We start from the raw sequence: 18,941 nt of genomic DNA, 5'->3' as shown, positions 1-18,941 counted from the left end.
GTCTTACACACATCGGCTATGGAGAGTCTGATCACAAGGTCATCCGGGGCAGCTGATTCAGTGTTGCTTGCCTCGAAGCGAGCATAGAAGTAATTTAGCTCATCTGGTAGGCTCGTGTCTCTGGGCAGCCCTCGGCTGTGCTTACCTTTGTAGTCTGTAATAGTTTGCAAGCCCTGTCACTTCCGGCGAGTGTCAGAGCCGGTGTAGTACGATTCAATCTTAGTCCTGTATTGACACTTTGCCTGTTTGATGGTTCGTCTGAGGGCATAACGGGATTACTTATAAGCATCCGGAACAAGGTCCAGCCCCTTAAAGCGTCTGCTCTACCCTTTAGCACAGTGCGGATGTTGCTCGTAATCCATGGCTTCTGGTTGGGGTATGTACGTACGGTCCCTGTGGGGACGACGTCATCGATGCACTTATTGATGAAGCCAGTGACTGATGTGGTGTACTTCAATGCCATTGGAAGAATCCCAGAACATATTCCAGTCTGTGCAAGCAAAACAGTCCTGTAGCTTAGCATCTGCGTCATCTGACCACTTAAAGAATATATATATTTATTTTAAAGGATTTTCTTTTGCAATTTAGTACAAAACAAAAGCACAAAAAAACAAAAAAAGAACACAGCTGCCAGACATATGAAATGAAGTAGAGCAACAATGACAGTTACAACAACAGTAAGTGTTCCTAGTCAGTTTTCGCAGTCAGTCTCCGTCCAGATGGTCCAGAAACAGACCCCAAACCTTGAGAAATCTGCTGGAGGAGTTGGTCCTAAAAAACGAATATTTTCCAAGTTAATGGTGTTAATAATTTCTGCTAGCCATCTACTGAACAAAGGGGGTGGGTGACTTCCATTCTGTGAGGCAATTTTTTTTTGCAGCCACCATTCCAAATATCAGAGCCTGTTGTTCCTCATAGGTCTATCTTAGAACAGACTCTGAGCAGCCAAAGAGAGCGAATTCTGCATCAGGATCAATGGCCCTCTTATATACAGTTGAAGTCGGAAGTTTACATACACCTTAGCCAAATACATTTAAACTCAGTTTTTCACAATTCCTGACATTTAATCCAAGTAAAAATTCCCTGTCTTAGGTCAGTTTGGATCACCACTTTATTTAAGAATGTGAAATGTCAGAATAATAGTAGAGAAAATGATGTATTACTATTACTATTTGGTAGCATTGCCTTTAAATTGTTTCACTTGTGTCAAACGTTTTGGGAAGCCTGACAATAAGTTGGGTGAATTTTGTCCCATTCCTCCTGACAGAGCTGGTGTAACTGAGTCAGGTTTGTAGGCCTCCTTGCTCTCACACGCTTTTTCAGTTCTGCCCACAAATTTTCTATGGGATTGAGGTTAGGGCTTTGTGATGGCCACTCCAATATCTTGACTTTGTTGTCCTTAAGCCATTTTTACACAACTTTGGAAGTATGCTTGGGGTCATTGTCCATTTGGAAGGCCCATTCGCGACCAAGCTTTAACTTCCTGACTGATGTCTTGTGATGTTGCATCAATATATCCACATAATTTTCCTACCTCATGATGCCATCTATTTTGTGAAGTGCATCTGACCCTCCTGCAGCAAAGCACCCCCACAACATGATGCTGCCACCCCCGTGCTTCACGATTGGGATGGTGTTCTTCGGCTTGCAAGCCTCCCCCTTTTCCTCCAAACATAACGATGGTCATTATGGCCAAACAGTTCTATTTATATTTCATCCGACCAGAGGACATTTCTCCAAAAGTACAATCTTTGTCCCCATGTGCAGTTGCAAACCGTAGTCTGGCTTTTGGAGCAGTGGCTTCTTCCTTGCTGAGCGGCCTTTCAGGTTATGTCGATATAGGACTCGTTTTACTGTGGATATAGATACTTTTGTACCTGTTTCCTCCAGCATCTTCACAAGGTCCTTTGTTGTTGTTCTGGGATTGATTTGCACTTTTCGCACCAAAGTACATTCATCTCTAGGAGACAGAATGTGTCTCCTTCCTGAGCGGTATGACAGCTGCGTGGTCTCATGGTGTTTATACTTGCGTACTATTGTTTGTACAGATGAACGTGGTACCTTCAGGCGTTTGGAAATTGCTCCCAAGGATGAACCAGTCTTATGGAGGTCTACAATTTATGGAGGTCTTGGCTGATTTCTTTTGATATTCCCATGATGTCAAGCAAAGAGGCACTGAGTTTGAAGGTAGGCCTTGAAATACATCCACAGGCACACCTCCAATTGACTCAAATGATGTCAATTAGCCTATCAGAAGCTTCTAAAGCCATGACAATTTTCTGGAATTTTCCAAGCTGTTTAAAGGCACAGTTAACTTAGTGTATGTAAACTTCTGACCCACTGGAATTGTGATACAGTGTATTATAAGCGAAATAATCTGTCTGTAAACAATTGTTGGAAAAATTACTTGTGTCATGCACAAAGTAGATGTCCTAACCGACTTGCCAAAACTGTAGTTTGTTAACAAGAAATTTGTGGAGTGGTTGAAAAACAAGTTTTAATGACTCCAACCTAAGTGTATGTAAACTTCCGATTTCAACTGTATTATTGGTCCCATCTGTGACATACACTTATGTCAAAAGCTTTAAAACGGGCAGCGAAGATGGTCAAAGTATTCCAACTGACAGAATAAAACAACATTTCACTTAAACTACAATAACAACCTCAGTAACGATTAGATATTTTTCTTCTTGCTATGACTGTGATATGGGGTTGTTTATCCATCTTATTTGGATGCACTGACTAAGTCGCTCTAGATAAGAGCATTTGCTGAGTGACCAACATGTAAATGAAATAATAAACACTTGAGCTCCGCCCCTGAACACGTACAAATTCGGTCGGTTTCGGATCAGATCCAAATCTGAACTAATCATAGACGTCTAGGCTGTTTCACTAGTTGAACATCACATTATAAACTGGGTGGTTCGAGGCCTGAATGCTGATTGGTATGACAAAACATGTATTTTTTACTGCTTAAATTACATTGGTAACCAGTTTATAATAGCAATAAGGCACCTCTGGGGTTTGTGATATATGGCCAATATACCACAGCTAAGGGCTGTGTCCAGGCACTCCGCGTTGCGTCGTGCAAAAGAACAGCCCTTAGCCGTGGTATATTGGCCATATACCACTCTGCCTCGGGCCTTATTGTTTATTATAGGGCTGCAGTTTAGTACAGTAGAACACAGAACAGTACAGTAGAGCTTTATTCAGTAAAGTACAGTAGTTTAAGTCAGTAAAGTAGGGTACAATAGTTTCATTGTACTTTACTGTACTCTACTGTATTGTACTATACTCTTTACTGTACAGTATTGTACTGTCCAAACTTGTGAAACATAGATGTCTATGATTGGTTCAGATTTGGTCCGGTCCAGACCAAATTATAGACGTCTATGTATGGGCCAAAACTGTCTGTGGATGTTGAAATAAAGGCCGGTCCAAATCTGAACCAAACATAGACGTCTATGATTGGTTTGGATTTGATCCGGACCAAAAATCAACGTCCTTGTATGTTGAAATCAAGGCCAGTCCGGACTGCACCAAAAAAAGTTACGTTGCAGTTGGTAAATGCTTTGTGGGATCTATCAATTTTTTCTTTAAAAGCTAAATTCTACTCTTCCCAGAGTCACACAAATCATCTCATTGTCAACACAAGATGTTCGGATCAAATCATATCATTTAATGTGTTCAGGAAAACCCCACAGAAACAGTTGCAGGGGAAAACTTACAGATTTACAATCATTCTTAACAGAAGTGCCAGCATAACCTCCAGTCACACAATTTAAGAGGGCGGTTATCCCCCCGGCCCATGCCCTCTGTAGTCCTTCTTACAGCTCTTGGAATGGAGGTACTGGTACCAATACCTGTTGGTCTTAGTAACTCAAGTATGAAGCACAAAGTTGCTAAATGTAGCCAATGCTAGCACTCAGACCCTTGAGCTAGGCTTATTTTCTTCATTAGCCTAGCCCTAGTATATTTGGTGCTTTTCCTTCATCACAGCCACAAAATTAGCAAGAAGCTGGGTACAGCCAACCTCTGAGACAAGAATAATTCTCTCTTGAACATTTCCAGGTAGAACACAAAATGTAGAGCGTTTACACCCTTGAGGGTACACTACGTTTAATATACAAGATTTGCCATACTGCTCAATTGCATTTGGTTCAGCAGTTGAACAAACAGAAATGCTGGAACTAGAGACAACAGACATGGAACATTTCAAGGAATAAAGTTTGAAGCTTCTGAATGTCAACAGTCGACCAGCCCAATGCAGCCTATGAAAACAACCATGTATTGAAATGCTCCGTTGAATAAATAGGTGACAAATTGAAAATGCAGGAACAACTTTGCTTGAAATTCAGTCAATACATTGTGTCAAAATGTGTCAAGTTTTCACAATTCAAAAATGACCAAAAGGAAGTCATGTAACATTTACCGTTTTTAAATTCAAAGCGAATTTTAACCTTGGAGGGAGAATATTTCCCAAAGGTTGTTGGTTTGTGCTTCATGGTCTCTCCCTCTCTTGCAGGGGAAAAAGGTAGTGTTCGCTAGAGAACCATTGCTAAGAGATGTTGGTAATATAATAATAAAAAAAGAAAAGCATGGTTTTCAAATGACGCAAAGAACGACCAAGAGTGGAAGGAGATGGTTTTGATTAGTTTCAACCTGATACAGGTCACAATGTGGTTTTATCATAGGTGGGGCTAGGTAAGGTTTCAAAACAAACACGTTAACATGGCCTATTATTCAGTCTTAACACTGGCGGGACAAATAAAGTTAAATATCTACCAAGGAGAGAGAGGAGAACCGTTTGCACTCTTGCTCTTTCTTTGCCTTGTAAAAACCATGCTTGGCATGGGGAAGAGGGGAGAGGGGATCGTGCAAGACAGAGTTGGCCTGGGTGGGATGTGGTGGGGTGGCGCTTGAGGAGCCAGACCACCATTTCCACCGGAGGTGTGTTAAAGGCACGCCAGGGTTACTCCCAATCCCAGCTAACAGACACAGAGACGCCTTCACACCCTCGACTGCAAACACACAGTACACACACACACACACACACACACACAAGCAGCACAGGCTAGAGCCCCAGGAGTAAGGGTTGATACAGAAAAAGAGATGGAGGATGAGGTTTTTGGAGAAAGACTGTGGAGAGAGGAGTTCCGAGGGGCCAGGGGCTTGGAACCGGTTCTGCCATCTTGTCAGACAGAAAGAAGGGGGGAAAAATGGTGGAATGGATCATTTCTGGTTCTTGAGCTGGTTGGAGAGCCAGTCGAGGCCCTCGTAGAGGCCGTCCCCACTAGTAGCACAGGTGGCTTGGATGTACCAGCTGCGTTGGCGGAGAGCGTGGAGCCCCAGCTTGTCTGTGATCTCCGCAGCATTCATTGCATTGGGAAGGTCCTGAGAAAGGGGGTTCAAATGATTTATCCTCTTCCACACTGTGCAATTATAATATCTTACTCAAGCTCAGTGATAGCGCAAGGGGTTGGCAATGCAAATAATGTTACGTGTGCATGATCAATGAGTACGGTCCACTCACATAATGTTTAGCAGGAGCAAAGACCACTACAAGGAGGTAAGGCAGTCAGAATTCAGATATGAACACCCTCCTTTGCACAAAGTAAACAAGCTCACCTGTTTGTTTGCAAAAACGAGCAGCACGGCATCTCTCAGCTCGTCCTCTGCAAGCATTCTCTGCAACTCCTCCCTCGCCTCGTTCACTCGCTCCCTGTCGTTGCTGTCCACCACAAAGATAAGCCCTGCAAAGAGGTACACAGTTAGATATTGAGAATGTGACACTGCTTCTCCGACTAGCAAGCCTTGCTCTCGTAATGATGGAGCTATCTATGGACCACCGTTGCCCGCGCTCTTCAAAGCGCCATTGGAGCTTACCTTGAGTGTTCTGGAAGTAGTGGCGCCATAACGGCCTGATTTTGTCTTGACCGCCAACGTCCCACACTGTGAAGCTGATGTTCTTGTATTCTACCGTTTCAACATTAAAACCTGGACAGAGGACACAATGTTATAGAGGCATTAGTGAGGCACATATTCCATACGCAGCCTAATCTGGCAGTGAAATTCCTCTTGGTGATAAGCAAATGCGTTCAAGGAAAATTGTCCTTACCAATTGTAGGAATGGTGGTGACAATCTCTCCTAGTTTGAGTTTGTACAGGATGGTTGTTTTTCCGGCAGCATCGAGTCCAACCATGAGAATCCTCATCTCCTTCTTGCCAAATAGGCCCTTGAACAGGCTTCCAAACATATTCCCCATGGTAACTTATGTGAGGAGAAAGAGGAATGCAAGGTGAAAGGAGGTCATCAGTAATGGTACATGTTTACATTTCTAACGGAATGGTATGAGCTATGTAAATTCAAGGGGGCAGATAAGTCTGCAGAAATGAACTCCCAACCACCAACGTATTCCCCAAACCCAACAGCCTATGTTATGTAGCCTACAGGTTTAGTTAGCTGTATGACTGCGTATGCATTCAGTTCATTTAGCACGTCAGAGCTAATGCTGCGTTCACTGACTAGTCGGAACTAGGAGACGTAGACATTTCCGACTTGGAAACTCATTGCCGAAAGATGAGTTTCCCCACCAGAATCAACCAATAGGAAGCTCAACGTAAATAAGGTTCAGAGCACTCGGCGGTCCCGTTCTGTGAGCTTGTGTGGCCTACCACTTCGCGGCTGAGCAGTTGTTGCTCCTAGAGGTTTCCACTTCACAACAACAGCACTTACAGTTGACCGTGGCAGCTCTATAAGGGCAGACATTTGACAAACTGACTTGTTGGAAAGGTGGTATCCTATGATGGTGCCACGTTGAAAGTCACTGAGCTCTTCAGTAAGGTCATTCTACTGCCAATGTTTGTCTATGGAGATTGCATTGCGGTGTGCTCGATTTTATACATCCGTCAGCCACAGGTGTGGCTGAAATAGCCAAATCTATTAATTTTAAGGGGTGTCCACATACAGTACCAGTCAAAAGTTTGGACACACCTACTCATTAAAAGGGTTTTCCTTTATTTTACTATTTTCTACATTGTAGAATAAGAGTGAAGACATACAATAAAATATAACACATATGGAATCATGTAGTAACCAAAACAGTGTTAAACAAATCAAAATATATTATATATTTGAGATTCTTCAAAGTAGCCACCCTTTGCCTTGGTGACAGCTTTGCACATTCTTGGCATTCTCTTAACCAGCTTCATGAGGAAATGCTTTTCCAACAGTCTTGAAGGAGTTCCCACATATCCTGAGGACTTGTTGGCTGCGTTTCCTTCACTTTGCGGTCCGACTCATTCCAAACCATCTCAATTGGGTTGAGGTCGGGTGATTGTGGAGGCCAGGTCATCTGATGCAGCACGCCATCGCTCTCCTTCTTGTTCAAATAGCCCTTACACAGCCTGGAGGTGTGTTTTGGGTCATTGTCCTGTTCAAAAACAAATGATAGTCCCACTGAGCGCAAACCAGATGGGATGGCGTATCGCTGCAGAATGCTGTGGTAGCCATGCTGGTTAAGTGTGCCTTGAATTCTAAATAAATCACTGCCAGTGTCACCAGCAAAGCACCCCCACACCTCTTCCTCCATGCTTCACGGTGGGAACCACACATGCGGAGATCATCCGTTTACCTACTCACAAAGACACGGCGGTTGGAACCAAAAATCTCAAATTTGGACAGATTTCCACCGGTCTAATGTCCATTGCTCGCATTTCTTGGCCCAAGTAAGTCTCTTCTTCTTATTGGTGTCATTTAGTAGTGGTTTCTTTGCAGCAATTCGACCATGAAGGCCTGATTCGCGCAGTCTCCTCTGAACAGTTCATGTTGAGATGAGGCGGTTACTTGAAGTCTGTGAAGAATTTATTTGGGCTGCAATTTCTGAGGTGCAGTTAACTCTAATGAACTTATCATCTCCAGCAGAGTTAACTCTGGGTCTTCCTTTCCTGTGGCGGTCCTCATTAGAGCCAGTTTCATCATAGTGCTTGATGGTTTTTGCGACTGCACTTGAATAAACTTTCAAAGTTCTAGAAATGTTCCAGATTGACTGACCTTCATGTCTTAAAGTAATGATGGACTGTCATTTCTCTTTGCTTATTTGAGATGCTCTTGCCATAATATAGACTTGGTCTTTTACCAAATAGGGCTATCTTCTGTATGTCACCCCTACCTTGTCACAACACAACTGATTGGCTGAAATACATTAAGGAAAGAAATTCCACAAATTAACTTTTAACAAGGCACACCTTTTAATTGAAATGTATTCCAGGTGACTACCTCAATTTATTATTTTTATTTAACTAGGCAAGTCAGTTAAGAACAAAATCTTATTTACAATGACAGCCTACCCTGGCCAAACCCGGACGACGCTGGTACAATTGTGCACCGCCCTATGGGACTCCCAATCACGGCTGGATGTGACACAGCCTGGATTCGAACCAGGGACTGTAGTGAAACAGTGCCTTAGACTGCTGCACCACTCGGGAGCCCAATGAAGCTGGTTGAGAGAATGCCAAGAGTGTGCAAAGCTGTCATCAAGGCAAAGGGTGGCTACTTTGAAGAATATAAAATATGTTTTGATTTGTTTAACACTTTGTTGGTTACTACATGATTCCACGTGTTTTATTTTAGGCTGGGTTTCTGTGCAGCACTTTGTGATATCAGCTGATGTAAGATGGGCTTTATAAAATACATTTTTGATTGATTTCATCATTTTGATGTCTTCACTATTATTCTACAATGTAGAAAATAGTACAAATAAAGAAAAACCCTGGAATGACTCGCTCTGGATAAGAGCGTCTGCTAAATGACTTAAATGTAAATGTAATGTAATGTGTCCAAACTTTTGACTGGTATTGTACTTATGTATATATTTCAACAACAAAAAATTGGGGTTCGGGAAAAAAAAAAAAACTCCAGGCCACTCCTGAACTTCTAAAACTAGACGAATTATGTAGAAATTATAATGAACCTATACATTTTCAAATAACTGCACTTTATCAGCCCCGCAAATTGCTTTTGACTAACAAATCAGTCCAGAATAAAAAAATAATAATAATAATTTTAAAAAACCAATGTGAATTTTTTTAAACCAATGTGGCCCACAAAATTATTGCATACCCACGTTAAGTGCACATGGCATAAACTACTGCCTTGTTAAACACAATTCGGAACCTACGAGTTAAAATTTGCGTACGCTTTTTTTCGTGGAGCTTCCTATTGGTTGATTCTGATACTTTCCAAATGGAAAACTCGGACCTCTGTCTACAACGACTTTCCAAGTCGAAAATGTCCCGAGTTTCCTTCATCGCTGCATACAACCTGCAGTACAATTGATGTCACCTGACACGCCACTGCAAGCTGCTTTGTGCCTATCAGGGGTATGAGCTCAATAGCTGGAGTTCTGGGACAATAATCATCACCATAATGTAGTCATTATTTTGCCAAGTTTGTGATTGCTCCTCCGTCCTAGCTTCAATACTCTATGCAATTATGAATGCACCTACGTTAGCCATGTTATCCAAACAGAGCACGATTAGTACTGGCCGAGGAAGGCCTCCCGCTTAGTTAAGCCTGAATGCTTCCCATCAGATCTTGAAAGCAACATACAATTGTGATTAAAATATAAACCTTTACTTCGCAACAGTCGAACCCGGTAGACAGTGAACTGTACGGCCGACAATATTATTATTCTAGCTAGCTAAAGCTAAACGAAGAAGCTTAGCTAGTTAGCCAGCATGGGCGGATGCTAGTTAACAGACAACCATAACACAACAAACTGAGGATCTCAGGTATTTCATACGTGTCGTTTTACACACATTTGGTACTACTCGTATGCCAAAACTATGGTCAGCAAATGGCCTGAAGGACGAGGCAATGTTAGTTAACTTAGCAATAGCATATGTAGCTAGCTAATGACGCGTCAGATGTAGAGGGAATGATGACGTCATTTGAGCAAGCGGAAACGGGACATTTTTGTCCGATTTTAGTTCACTCGAACATATACATTATTGTATGTTAACATAACGTCATGTACGCTGTTATGTAGGTATGATATATTCACCTTAGAACACAGCTTCTCGATATTTCGTCTCTTTCAGTCACTCCAAAATGGCGTTTTGCGCAACTCATGAGACACCGGTGTGTGGGCAATTCCTACTATTAATCTTATCCAATCATATCACCCATTGTATTTAAAGACCCTCCTGTTATACCATGTTATCCAATCACGGGGCCGAAAGGATTTGTAGACAAGGAAGTGAAACTAGCTACACATTTTAGCCAACTACTTTTGATTCTCATTGTCAATGCAAGGTGTGCAGTGGCAGATAATAGATTCGGATCAATGCAGTAAGTAGTAGAATCTTCTGTCATTCAACTCATTGTCCACTGACTCCAGTGAGATGATATATCAGGGTGTCTTCTTTCCCAAATCCACAGAGCTTGTTATAAACACAAACTTTTCTGAAGTATTCCAACTCAAAATAACAGATGTTAGTGGACTCGTGATGAATTATTCTCAACATGATGGATTGTCTTCAAAACTTGAATGGTATGCACCATGCCTACATCACACAGGTAAAAGGCAGAATTGTTGAGGGACACAGACCATCTATTGTTATGAGTAGCTATAGACTTATTATAGGCAAAACATTGTCAGAGAAAAAAGTATATGGATCTGTAACCAATGTGATCTTACTTCATTACACTTTTGCATTGTGTTTTTAAAGAAAGGAGGTAGATATGTATAGGGATAAGGTGACTAGGCATCAGTATATGATAAACAGAGTAGTAGCTGTGTGTGTGTGTGTGTGTGTGTGTGTGTGTGTGTAGAGTCAGTATAAATGTATGTGCATATTATGTGTGTGTGAGCAAATTGTGGAGTGAGTGTTTTTATGTGTGTTGGAGTGTCAGTGTATGTCAGTGTGTAAGGTCCTGTGAGTGTGCATCGAGACAGTCCAAAAGTGTAGTTCGCTATTTAGCAGTCTTATGGCATGGGGATAGAAGCTGTTCAGGAGCCTGTTGGTGTCAGACTTGATGGAGCGGTACCGCTTGCCATGCGGAAGTAGAGAGAACAGTCTATGGCTTTGGTGGTTGGAGTCTTTAATGATTTTCCGGGCCTTCATTTCCCACCGTCTTATATAGAGGTCCTGGATAGCAGGAAGCTCTGTCCCAGTGATGTACAGTCGTGGCCAAAAGTTTTGAGAATGACACAAATATTAATTTCCACAAAGTCTGCTGCTTCAGTGTCTTTAGATATTTTTGTCAGAAGTTACTATGGAATTCTGAAGTATAATTACAAGCATTTCATAAGTGTCAAAGGCTTTTATTGACAATTACATGAAGTTGTTGCAAAGAGTCAATATTTGCAGTGTTGACCCTTCTTTTTCAAGACCTCTGCAATGGCATGCTGTCAATTAACTTCTGGGCCACATCCTGACTGATGGCAGCCCATTCTTGCATAATCAATGCTTGGAGTTTGTCAGAATTTGTGGGTTTTTGTTTGTCCACCTGCCTCTTGAGGATTGACCACATGTTCTCAATGGGATTAAGGTCTGGGGAGTTTCCTGGCCATGGACCCAAAATATCGACGTTTTGTTCCCCGAGCCACTTAGTTATCACTTTTGCCTTATGGCAAGGTGCTCCATCATGCTGGAAAAGGCATTGTTCGTCACCAAAATGTTCCAGGATGGTTGGAAGAAGTTGCTCTCGGAGGATGTGTTGGTACCATTCTTCATTCATGGCTGTGTTCTTAGGCAAAATTGTGAGTGAGCCCACTCCCTTGGCTGAGAAGCAACCCCACACATTAATGGTCTCAGGATGCTTTACTGTTGGCATGACACAGGACTGATGGTAGCGCTCACCTTGTCTTCTCCGGGAAAGCTTTTTTCCGGATGCCCCAAACAATCAGAAAGGGGATTCATCAGAGGAAATAACTTTACCCCAGTCCTCAGCAGTCCAATCCCTGTACCTTTTGCAGAATATCAGTCTGTCGCTGATGTTTTTCCTGGAGAGAAGTGGCTTCTTTGCTGGCCTTCTTGACACCAGGCCATCCTCCAAAAGTCTTTGCCTCACTGTGCATGCAGATGCACTCACACCTGCCTGCTGCCATTCCTGAGCAAGCTCTGTACTGGTGGTGCCCCGATCCCGCAGCTGAATCAACTTTAGGAGACGGTCCTGGCGCTTGGGTGCCCTGAAGCCTTCTTCACAACAATTGAAACGCTCTCCTTGAAGTTCTTGATGATCCTATAAATGGTTGATTTAGGTGCAATCTTACCGGCAGCAATATTTGTGTCATTCTCAAAACTTTTGGCCACGACTGTACTGGGCTGTCTGCTAAACCTTTTCAACCTCCTGATGGGGACTGTCGCGCCTTCACAACTGTGCACAATTATATGGACCATTGTTTATAGAAGTTCTTACTGATTTGGAGACAGAGGAACTTGAAGCTCTCGACCCGCTCTACTGTTGTCCACGATCAGCTCCTTGGTCTTACTGACGTTGAGGGAGAGGTTGTTGTTCCGGCTCCACACTGCCAGGTATCTGACCTCCTCCCAGTATGTTGATGGCTGTAGATTCATGATTTATCACTCACATGTCAATATCAGATTGGGTATTTTGTAATCAAACATAACAATTACAAAAAGAGTACAAAATACAATAAATGTAATTACCTGACGATACACACAAGGAAGCAAATTAGATGTGCAGGACAACAGTATGTTAAAGGCTGTAGATTCATGATTTGTCTGTTAGCATGGAAATAACTGTGAATTAGCAGGGAGCTAATGCGACCATTACAATTAAGCATGCTAGCTAACTCACTCTTACAGCAATAACATACAAAAGCATATCCTAGGAAGCCCCCAATATCTAACAGGTACCACACATATATATATACATACATACATACAGTACCAGTCAAAAGTTTGGACACCTATTCATTCAAGGGTTTTCATTTATTTTTGCTATTTTCTACATTGTAGAATAGTAGTAAAGACATCAAAAGTATGAAATAACACATGGAATCATGTAGAAACCCCACAAAAAGTGTTAAACAAATCAAAATATATTTTATATTTGAGATTCTTCAAATAGCCACCCTTTGCCTTGATGACAGCTTTGCACACTCTTGGCATTCTCTCAACCAGATTCATGAGGTAGTCACCTGGAATGCATTTCAATTAACAGGTGTGCCTTGTTAAAAGTACATTTGTGAAATGTATTTTCTTCTTAATGCGTTTGAGCCAATCAGTTGTGTTGTGACAAGGTAGGGAGGGTATACAGAAGATAGCCCTATTTGGTAAAAGATCAAGTCCATATTATGGCAAGAACAGTTCAAATAAGCAAAGCGAAATGACAGTCCATCATTACTTGAAGACATGAAGGTCAGTCGACACGGAAAATTTCAAGAATTTTGAAAGTTTCTTCAAGTGCAGTCACAAAAACCATGAAGCGCTATGATGAAACTGGCTCTCATGAGGACTGCCACAGGAAAGGAAGACCGATAGTTACCTCTGCTGCAGATGATACGTTTATTAGAGTTACCAGCCTCAGAAATTGCAGCCCAAATAAATGCTTCACAGAGTTTAAGTAACAGACACAACTCAACATCAACTGTTCAGAGGAGACTGTGTGAAATAGGCCTTCATGGTCGAATTGCTGCAAAGAAACCACTACTAAAGGACACCAATAAGAAGAGACTTGCTTGGGCCAAGAAACACGAGCAATGGACATTAGACCAGTTGACATTTGTCCTTTGGTCTGGAGTCCAAATTGGAGATTTTTGGTTCCAACCGCCATGTCTTTGTTTGACGTGATGTGGGTGAACGGATGATCTCCGCATGTGTATTTCCCACCGTAAAGCATGGAGGAGGATGTGTTATGGTGTGGGGGTGCTTTGCTGGTGACACTGTGATTTATTTAGAATTCAAGGCACACTTAACCAGCATGGCTACCACAGCATTCTGCAGCGATACGCCATCCCATCTGGTTTGCACTTAGTGGGACTATCATTTGTTTTTCAACAGGACAATGACCCAACACACCTCAGGCTGTTTAAGGGCTATTTTACCAAGAATGAGAGCGATGGAGTGCTGCATCAGATGACCTGGCCTCCAGAATTCCCCGACCTCAACCCAATTGAGATGGTTTGGTATGAGTCGGACCGCAGAGTGAAGGAAAAGGTGCCAACTAGTGCTCAGCATGTGTGGGAACTCCTTCAAGACTGTTGGAGAAGCATTCCAGGTGAAGCTGGTCGAGAGAATGCCAAGAATGTGCAAAGCTGTCATCAAGAGTGGCTACTTTGAAAAATCTCAAATATAAAATATATTTTGATTTGTTTAACGCTTTGTTGGTTACTACATGATGCCATATGTGTTATTTCATAGTTTTGACCCGTGAAAGAAAATTCTGTAACATTTTACTTGACACCCAGTATCATAACACGTTATGACACGGTCATAGCATGTCATAACAGCTGACATAACTTGTCATAACCGTTTATAATATGGTCATAACACATATTTAGACCTGTTGTGACATATATTGTGTTATTTTATGGCTGGTTATGACACCTACATAAGAGTGTCAAAACCTACCACACACGGCAAAACATTCCATTACACCACAGCCTACATGTCAACAGTATGTTTATGCTATATACAGTTGAAGTCGGAAGGCTACATACACTTAGGTTGGAGTCATTAAAACTCATTTTTCAACCACACGTTTCATAGGTTTATGGGTTTCCAAATGTGTCTTAGTTCGTCTGTTTTGGGAAACAATAGACCTTATCCCAAAGTATAACTTGTAAAGTTCTCCATTTTCATATTTGTTCACTATTATGTGTGGTTCCAGTGCAAAGTTGTAGGAATTTCAGAAAGTAATCCTGATTCTTGTACATGCACCACTGTAAAGTTCCCATTCCGTGTAAAGTTAGGCATTCAGCTAAAACCCTCAACCTTCAAATCTAGAATCTTACTGTGTGAGAACCTTGACATCTAAGCCCTCTGTACACCTAAGGTAAAATAATGGCCCATCTACAATGTCTACTTCCTGTTATCTTCATTGTCGGCCAATACCAACACATCCTCCCTAGCCCTAATAGAAATTAAACCTTTAACTAGGGCTATACCTGTCATTAAATTTTGTCAGCCAGTGATTGTCAAGCAAATAACTGCCGGTCTCACAGTAATTGACAATTTAATTAACAAACACACCATTGCTTCGTTTTGTATCACATTCCAATGATAAAACTGGGGGGGGGGACATGTCCCCCCCCGTCCCCAGTGAAAGTTGCGGCCCTGCTAATAACCATCAGCGGCATCAGAGTTTGGAGATGGCTGTTGCCAGTTTGTCTTGTCAAGCCTTCCAGCGTGTTTTTCCGTACTCCTGTTTAACTAGTCCTCCCAGTTCCAATCTGTTCTGCCTTCCCTGACCTCGAGCCTGCCTGCCGTCCTGTACCCATCTGACTCTGACCTGGTTTACAAACGTCTGCCTGTCCTCGACCTGCCTCTTGCCTGCCCCTATTAATAAATATCAGAGACTCGAACCATCTGCCTCCTGTGTCTGCATTTGGGTCTCGTCCTGTGTCGTTATAGGTTTTAATGACAATAAAACAAATAGGTAGTAATCCAACCTACCAGAAAGGCAAAACAGCTGCTCCTTTTCTGTGAGAAGTTCTCTTATTTTATTTTTGTATTTCTTTTTTTTAGTGGGTAATATTGCAGTTAGATTGTAGCTTCCATCAATGTAGTTGACTGTATCATTTCCAATCCACCATATTTCTTTGGGTAAAATTCTGTGAGAAGTTCTCTTTGTATTAGTAGAGACCGAGTACTTCGTCCAGTTGGACTTAGCTACTTGTGTCTGTTCTGTGAATGTGTGTGGGTTTCTGTGTATGTTTGTGTGTGCTGTGTTCCAAGTGTAACCAACCAGCTTTCTGCTGACAGGCCATATGTGAGAGTTATGAGATCTTCCACCCTCGGCCCTGAACCCCAGAAACACACTACTGTTACTGTACTCCTCTAGGCTCGGTACTGTCTTGAGTCTAGCAGTTTTACTGTTATAATATTATTTTCTTCAATGTGTCTTTTGACTAAGCAGGTAGTCTGTTTTAATTTGGGGTTAAATACACATAAACAAACGCATACATACACCTCCCTATATTAAACTGCCCTCCCGATCTCTGTCATTTCATTCTGTTGTACAATCACCTTCAAAGGTATGTTGTATTTAGTCCACTAAGACATTTAAGCGGAGTAAGTGAAGATGGTCAAAGTTATGGTAGAGTGAAGTTAAACTTTTCATACAAATCGGGTAGTTGGCACTGGTTCATTAAAGCTTCCCATCCCATCCAACACCCATGTGCAGCCCTGCCCCAAATTCTGATCCTCAGAATTCCCATGGGAATTAGCAACATGCCAGAGGGGGTGTCATGAAAAAGCACAGACCACCCATGAGACATTTTCTCTGGCAACATCTGAAGGGAAACAAACCAATGAAGAGGCGCTCAGGACGAGCACACATAAACAGGTCAGAGTTCCATCCGTGTACTGTTCGAGTGCCCTGGGATCTGTCTATGTACTTGGGAAATGTCCGTTGTCAGAAGTCCATCTCCGTGGCAGTCAAATTGAATTATGTTTCTAGCCATTCAGGATAAGGTTGTACAGTTGTACTTCTCTCATTAAGGTGCAAAATGTATCAATCATATTCTTCACTTTAAAAATCATGAACTGAAATGACTGGAAACCTTACAGACTGTGGCTCTTTACAATGGTGCCATGTGGCAGAATACAACAGAGGGTTGTAAAAGCCAAAGGGCCCATGGGCCAGAGAATTACAGTGCTGACGTGCCTCATTGGAGTTAAAACCCCAAGAGTCGATGTCCGCGCCCTGTGGAAATGTAATTAGCATAATGCAAAAAGAGCAACTGCCTTTCAAAAGCAACGAATCCCTTTGAAAACGGCCTATGTGGGATCGATATGAGTCAGAAACAGTTATTCTAGTGTCAAAATGTACTACAAAGTGTAAAAAGGATGATTTTGGTCATAAAGTCAGTCTCGTCTGAAACGAAGTTTGGAACATCCGAGCGTCACAAAGGGTTGCGTTTTGATTTGAGGATGTACAGTGCCTTTGGAAAGTTTTCAGACCCCTTTACTTTTCCCACATTGTTACATTACAGCTTTATTCTAAAACTGATTAAGTACTTAAAAATCCTTAGCAATCTACACACAATACCCCATAATCACAAAGTGAAAACAGGTTTTTAGGCATTTTTGCAAATGTTAAAAAAAATAAAAATAATTAAGTATTCAGACACTTTGATATGAGACTCTAAATTGAGCTCAGGTGCATCCTTAAGATGTTTCTACAACTTCATTGGAGTCCACCTGTGGTAAATTCAATTGATTGGACATGATTTGGAAAGGCACACACCTGTCTATATAAAGGTGAAGGAATTTGTTTCCTATATGTTCATTAACCAATTTAATTATACAAAGCATACACTCTGTCCGTTTCTAAGAATTTGTAAGATCCTTACTTGCATAAAATAGACAGACCCGTGTCCAAATTAATAAATAGTGTTTATTCTCGAGAGTACTCTGACGTGCAAAAAACGTTATTTTTATCCCTTCTTTTACTAACGCACATACCTACACACTAATCTGGATCATCTCCTGAAGCCTTTTACCAGTTTTATTACCACTTAGCTGACAGTTCCAGCCCCCCCACCCCCCCGGGCAAAGCTTCAGCTTCCAACAGGACAACGACCCTAAGCACACAGCCAAGACAATGCAGGAGAGGCTTCGGGACAAGTCTCTGAATATCCTTGAGTGGCCCAGCCATAGCCCAGACTTGAGCCCGATTGAACATCTCTGGCGAGACCTGAAATTAGCAGTGCAGCAACGCTCCCCATCAAACCTGACAGAGCTTGAGATGATCTGCAGAGAAGAATGGGAGAAACTCCCCAAATACATGTGTGCCAAGCTTGTAACGTCATACCCAAGAAGACTCGAGGCTGTAATTGCTGCCAGAGGTGCCACAACAAAGTACTGAGTATAGGGTGTGAATACTTATGTAAATAATTTATTAAAATAAATACATCAAAAATATCAAAACTGTTTTTGCTTTGTCATTATGGGGTATTGTCTGTATATTGATGAGGGAAATAAACATTTTACTCCATTTTAGAATAATAACCTAACAAAATGTGGAAAAAGTCACATTTTGTTAGGGGATATGAAGGCACTGTACATATCCCCACTAACATGGGGTGAACAGCTGCGGTGATTGCTCTCTATCCAATAGCATAGACTGAGACAGACCTGCCCAGCAGCCTGTTAACATAAGACAACACGTTGCACATTTTTCACTTGCGAAATACTGCACCAAACCTGAGATTTAAAAATGTTAATAGCAAAAAACTCCCACGGGACTCATCTGTCGGTACCACCGATCTGCCAACTAATGTCTGTAGTGTCCGAATGGTTTGGGATACACACTAATATTTTATTTAACTAGGCAAGTCAGTTAAGAACATTCTTATTTACAATGACGGCCTACCCCGGCCAAACCCTAACGATGCTGGGCCAATTGTGCGCCGCCCTATGGGACTCCCAATCACGGCCGGTTGTGATACAGCCTGGAATCGAACTAGGGTCTGTAGTGACGCCTCTAGACCACTGCGCCACTCAGGAGCCCAGAGTATGACCCCTCTATGATAAGGTGAGACTCTCACAGACAAGTACATAACTTCTGAGGGGTGTAAGGGGGAGGGCAGAAGTGCATAGGAAGTTCAGCATCCTTTCCTAGGTTATATCCATAAACCATAGCCTCCCAGGTTCAGACAAAAACATGACTCATCCATTGTTTATTATTGTACTATAGTGCAGCTCAACACAAAATGGTTTCCCCTACCGATGAACGAAAACTGAAA

The 18,941-nt window shown here is 42.0% G+C and overlaps 1 protein-coding gene across 1 annotated transcript; it reads right to left on the bottom strand.

Moving 5' to 3' along the window:
* Positions 1-3,658: 3,658 nt before the first annotated feature.
* On the bottom strand, positions 3,659-10,170 carry LOC139580993 (ADP-ribosylation factor 1-like). The gene is made up of 5 exons (XM_071410266.1): positions 10,065-10,170; positions 6,119-6,271; positions 5,887-5,997; positions 5,629-5,753; positions 3,659-5,394 (listed from the first exon to the last, which is right to left on the bottom strand). The coding sequence occupies exons 2-5, from the start codon at positions 6,264-6,266 to the stop codon at positions 5,233-5,235; spliced, it is 546 nt and encodes a 181-aa protein (XP_071266367.1). The 5' UTR covers positions 6,267-6,271; positions 10,065-10,170; the 3' UTR covers positions 3,659-5,232.
* Positions 10,171-18,941: the final 8,771 nt, after the last annotated feature.

This window comes from Salvelinus alpinus, chromosome 7 (assembly GCF_045679555.1).
Source record: "Salvelinus alpinus chromosome 7, SLU_Salpinus.1, whole genome shotgun sequence".
Taxonomy (NCBI): Eukaryota; Metazoa; Chordata; class Actinopteri; order Salmoniformes; family Salmonidae; genus Salvelinus; species Salvelinus alpinus.
This window is presented reverse-complemented; position numbering and strand designations above follow the sequence as displayed.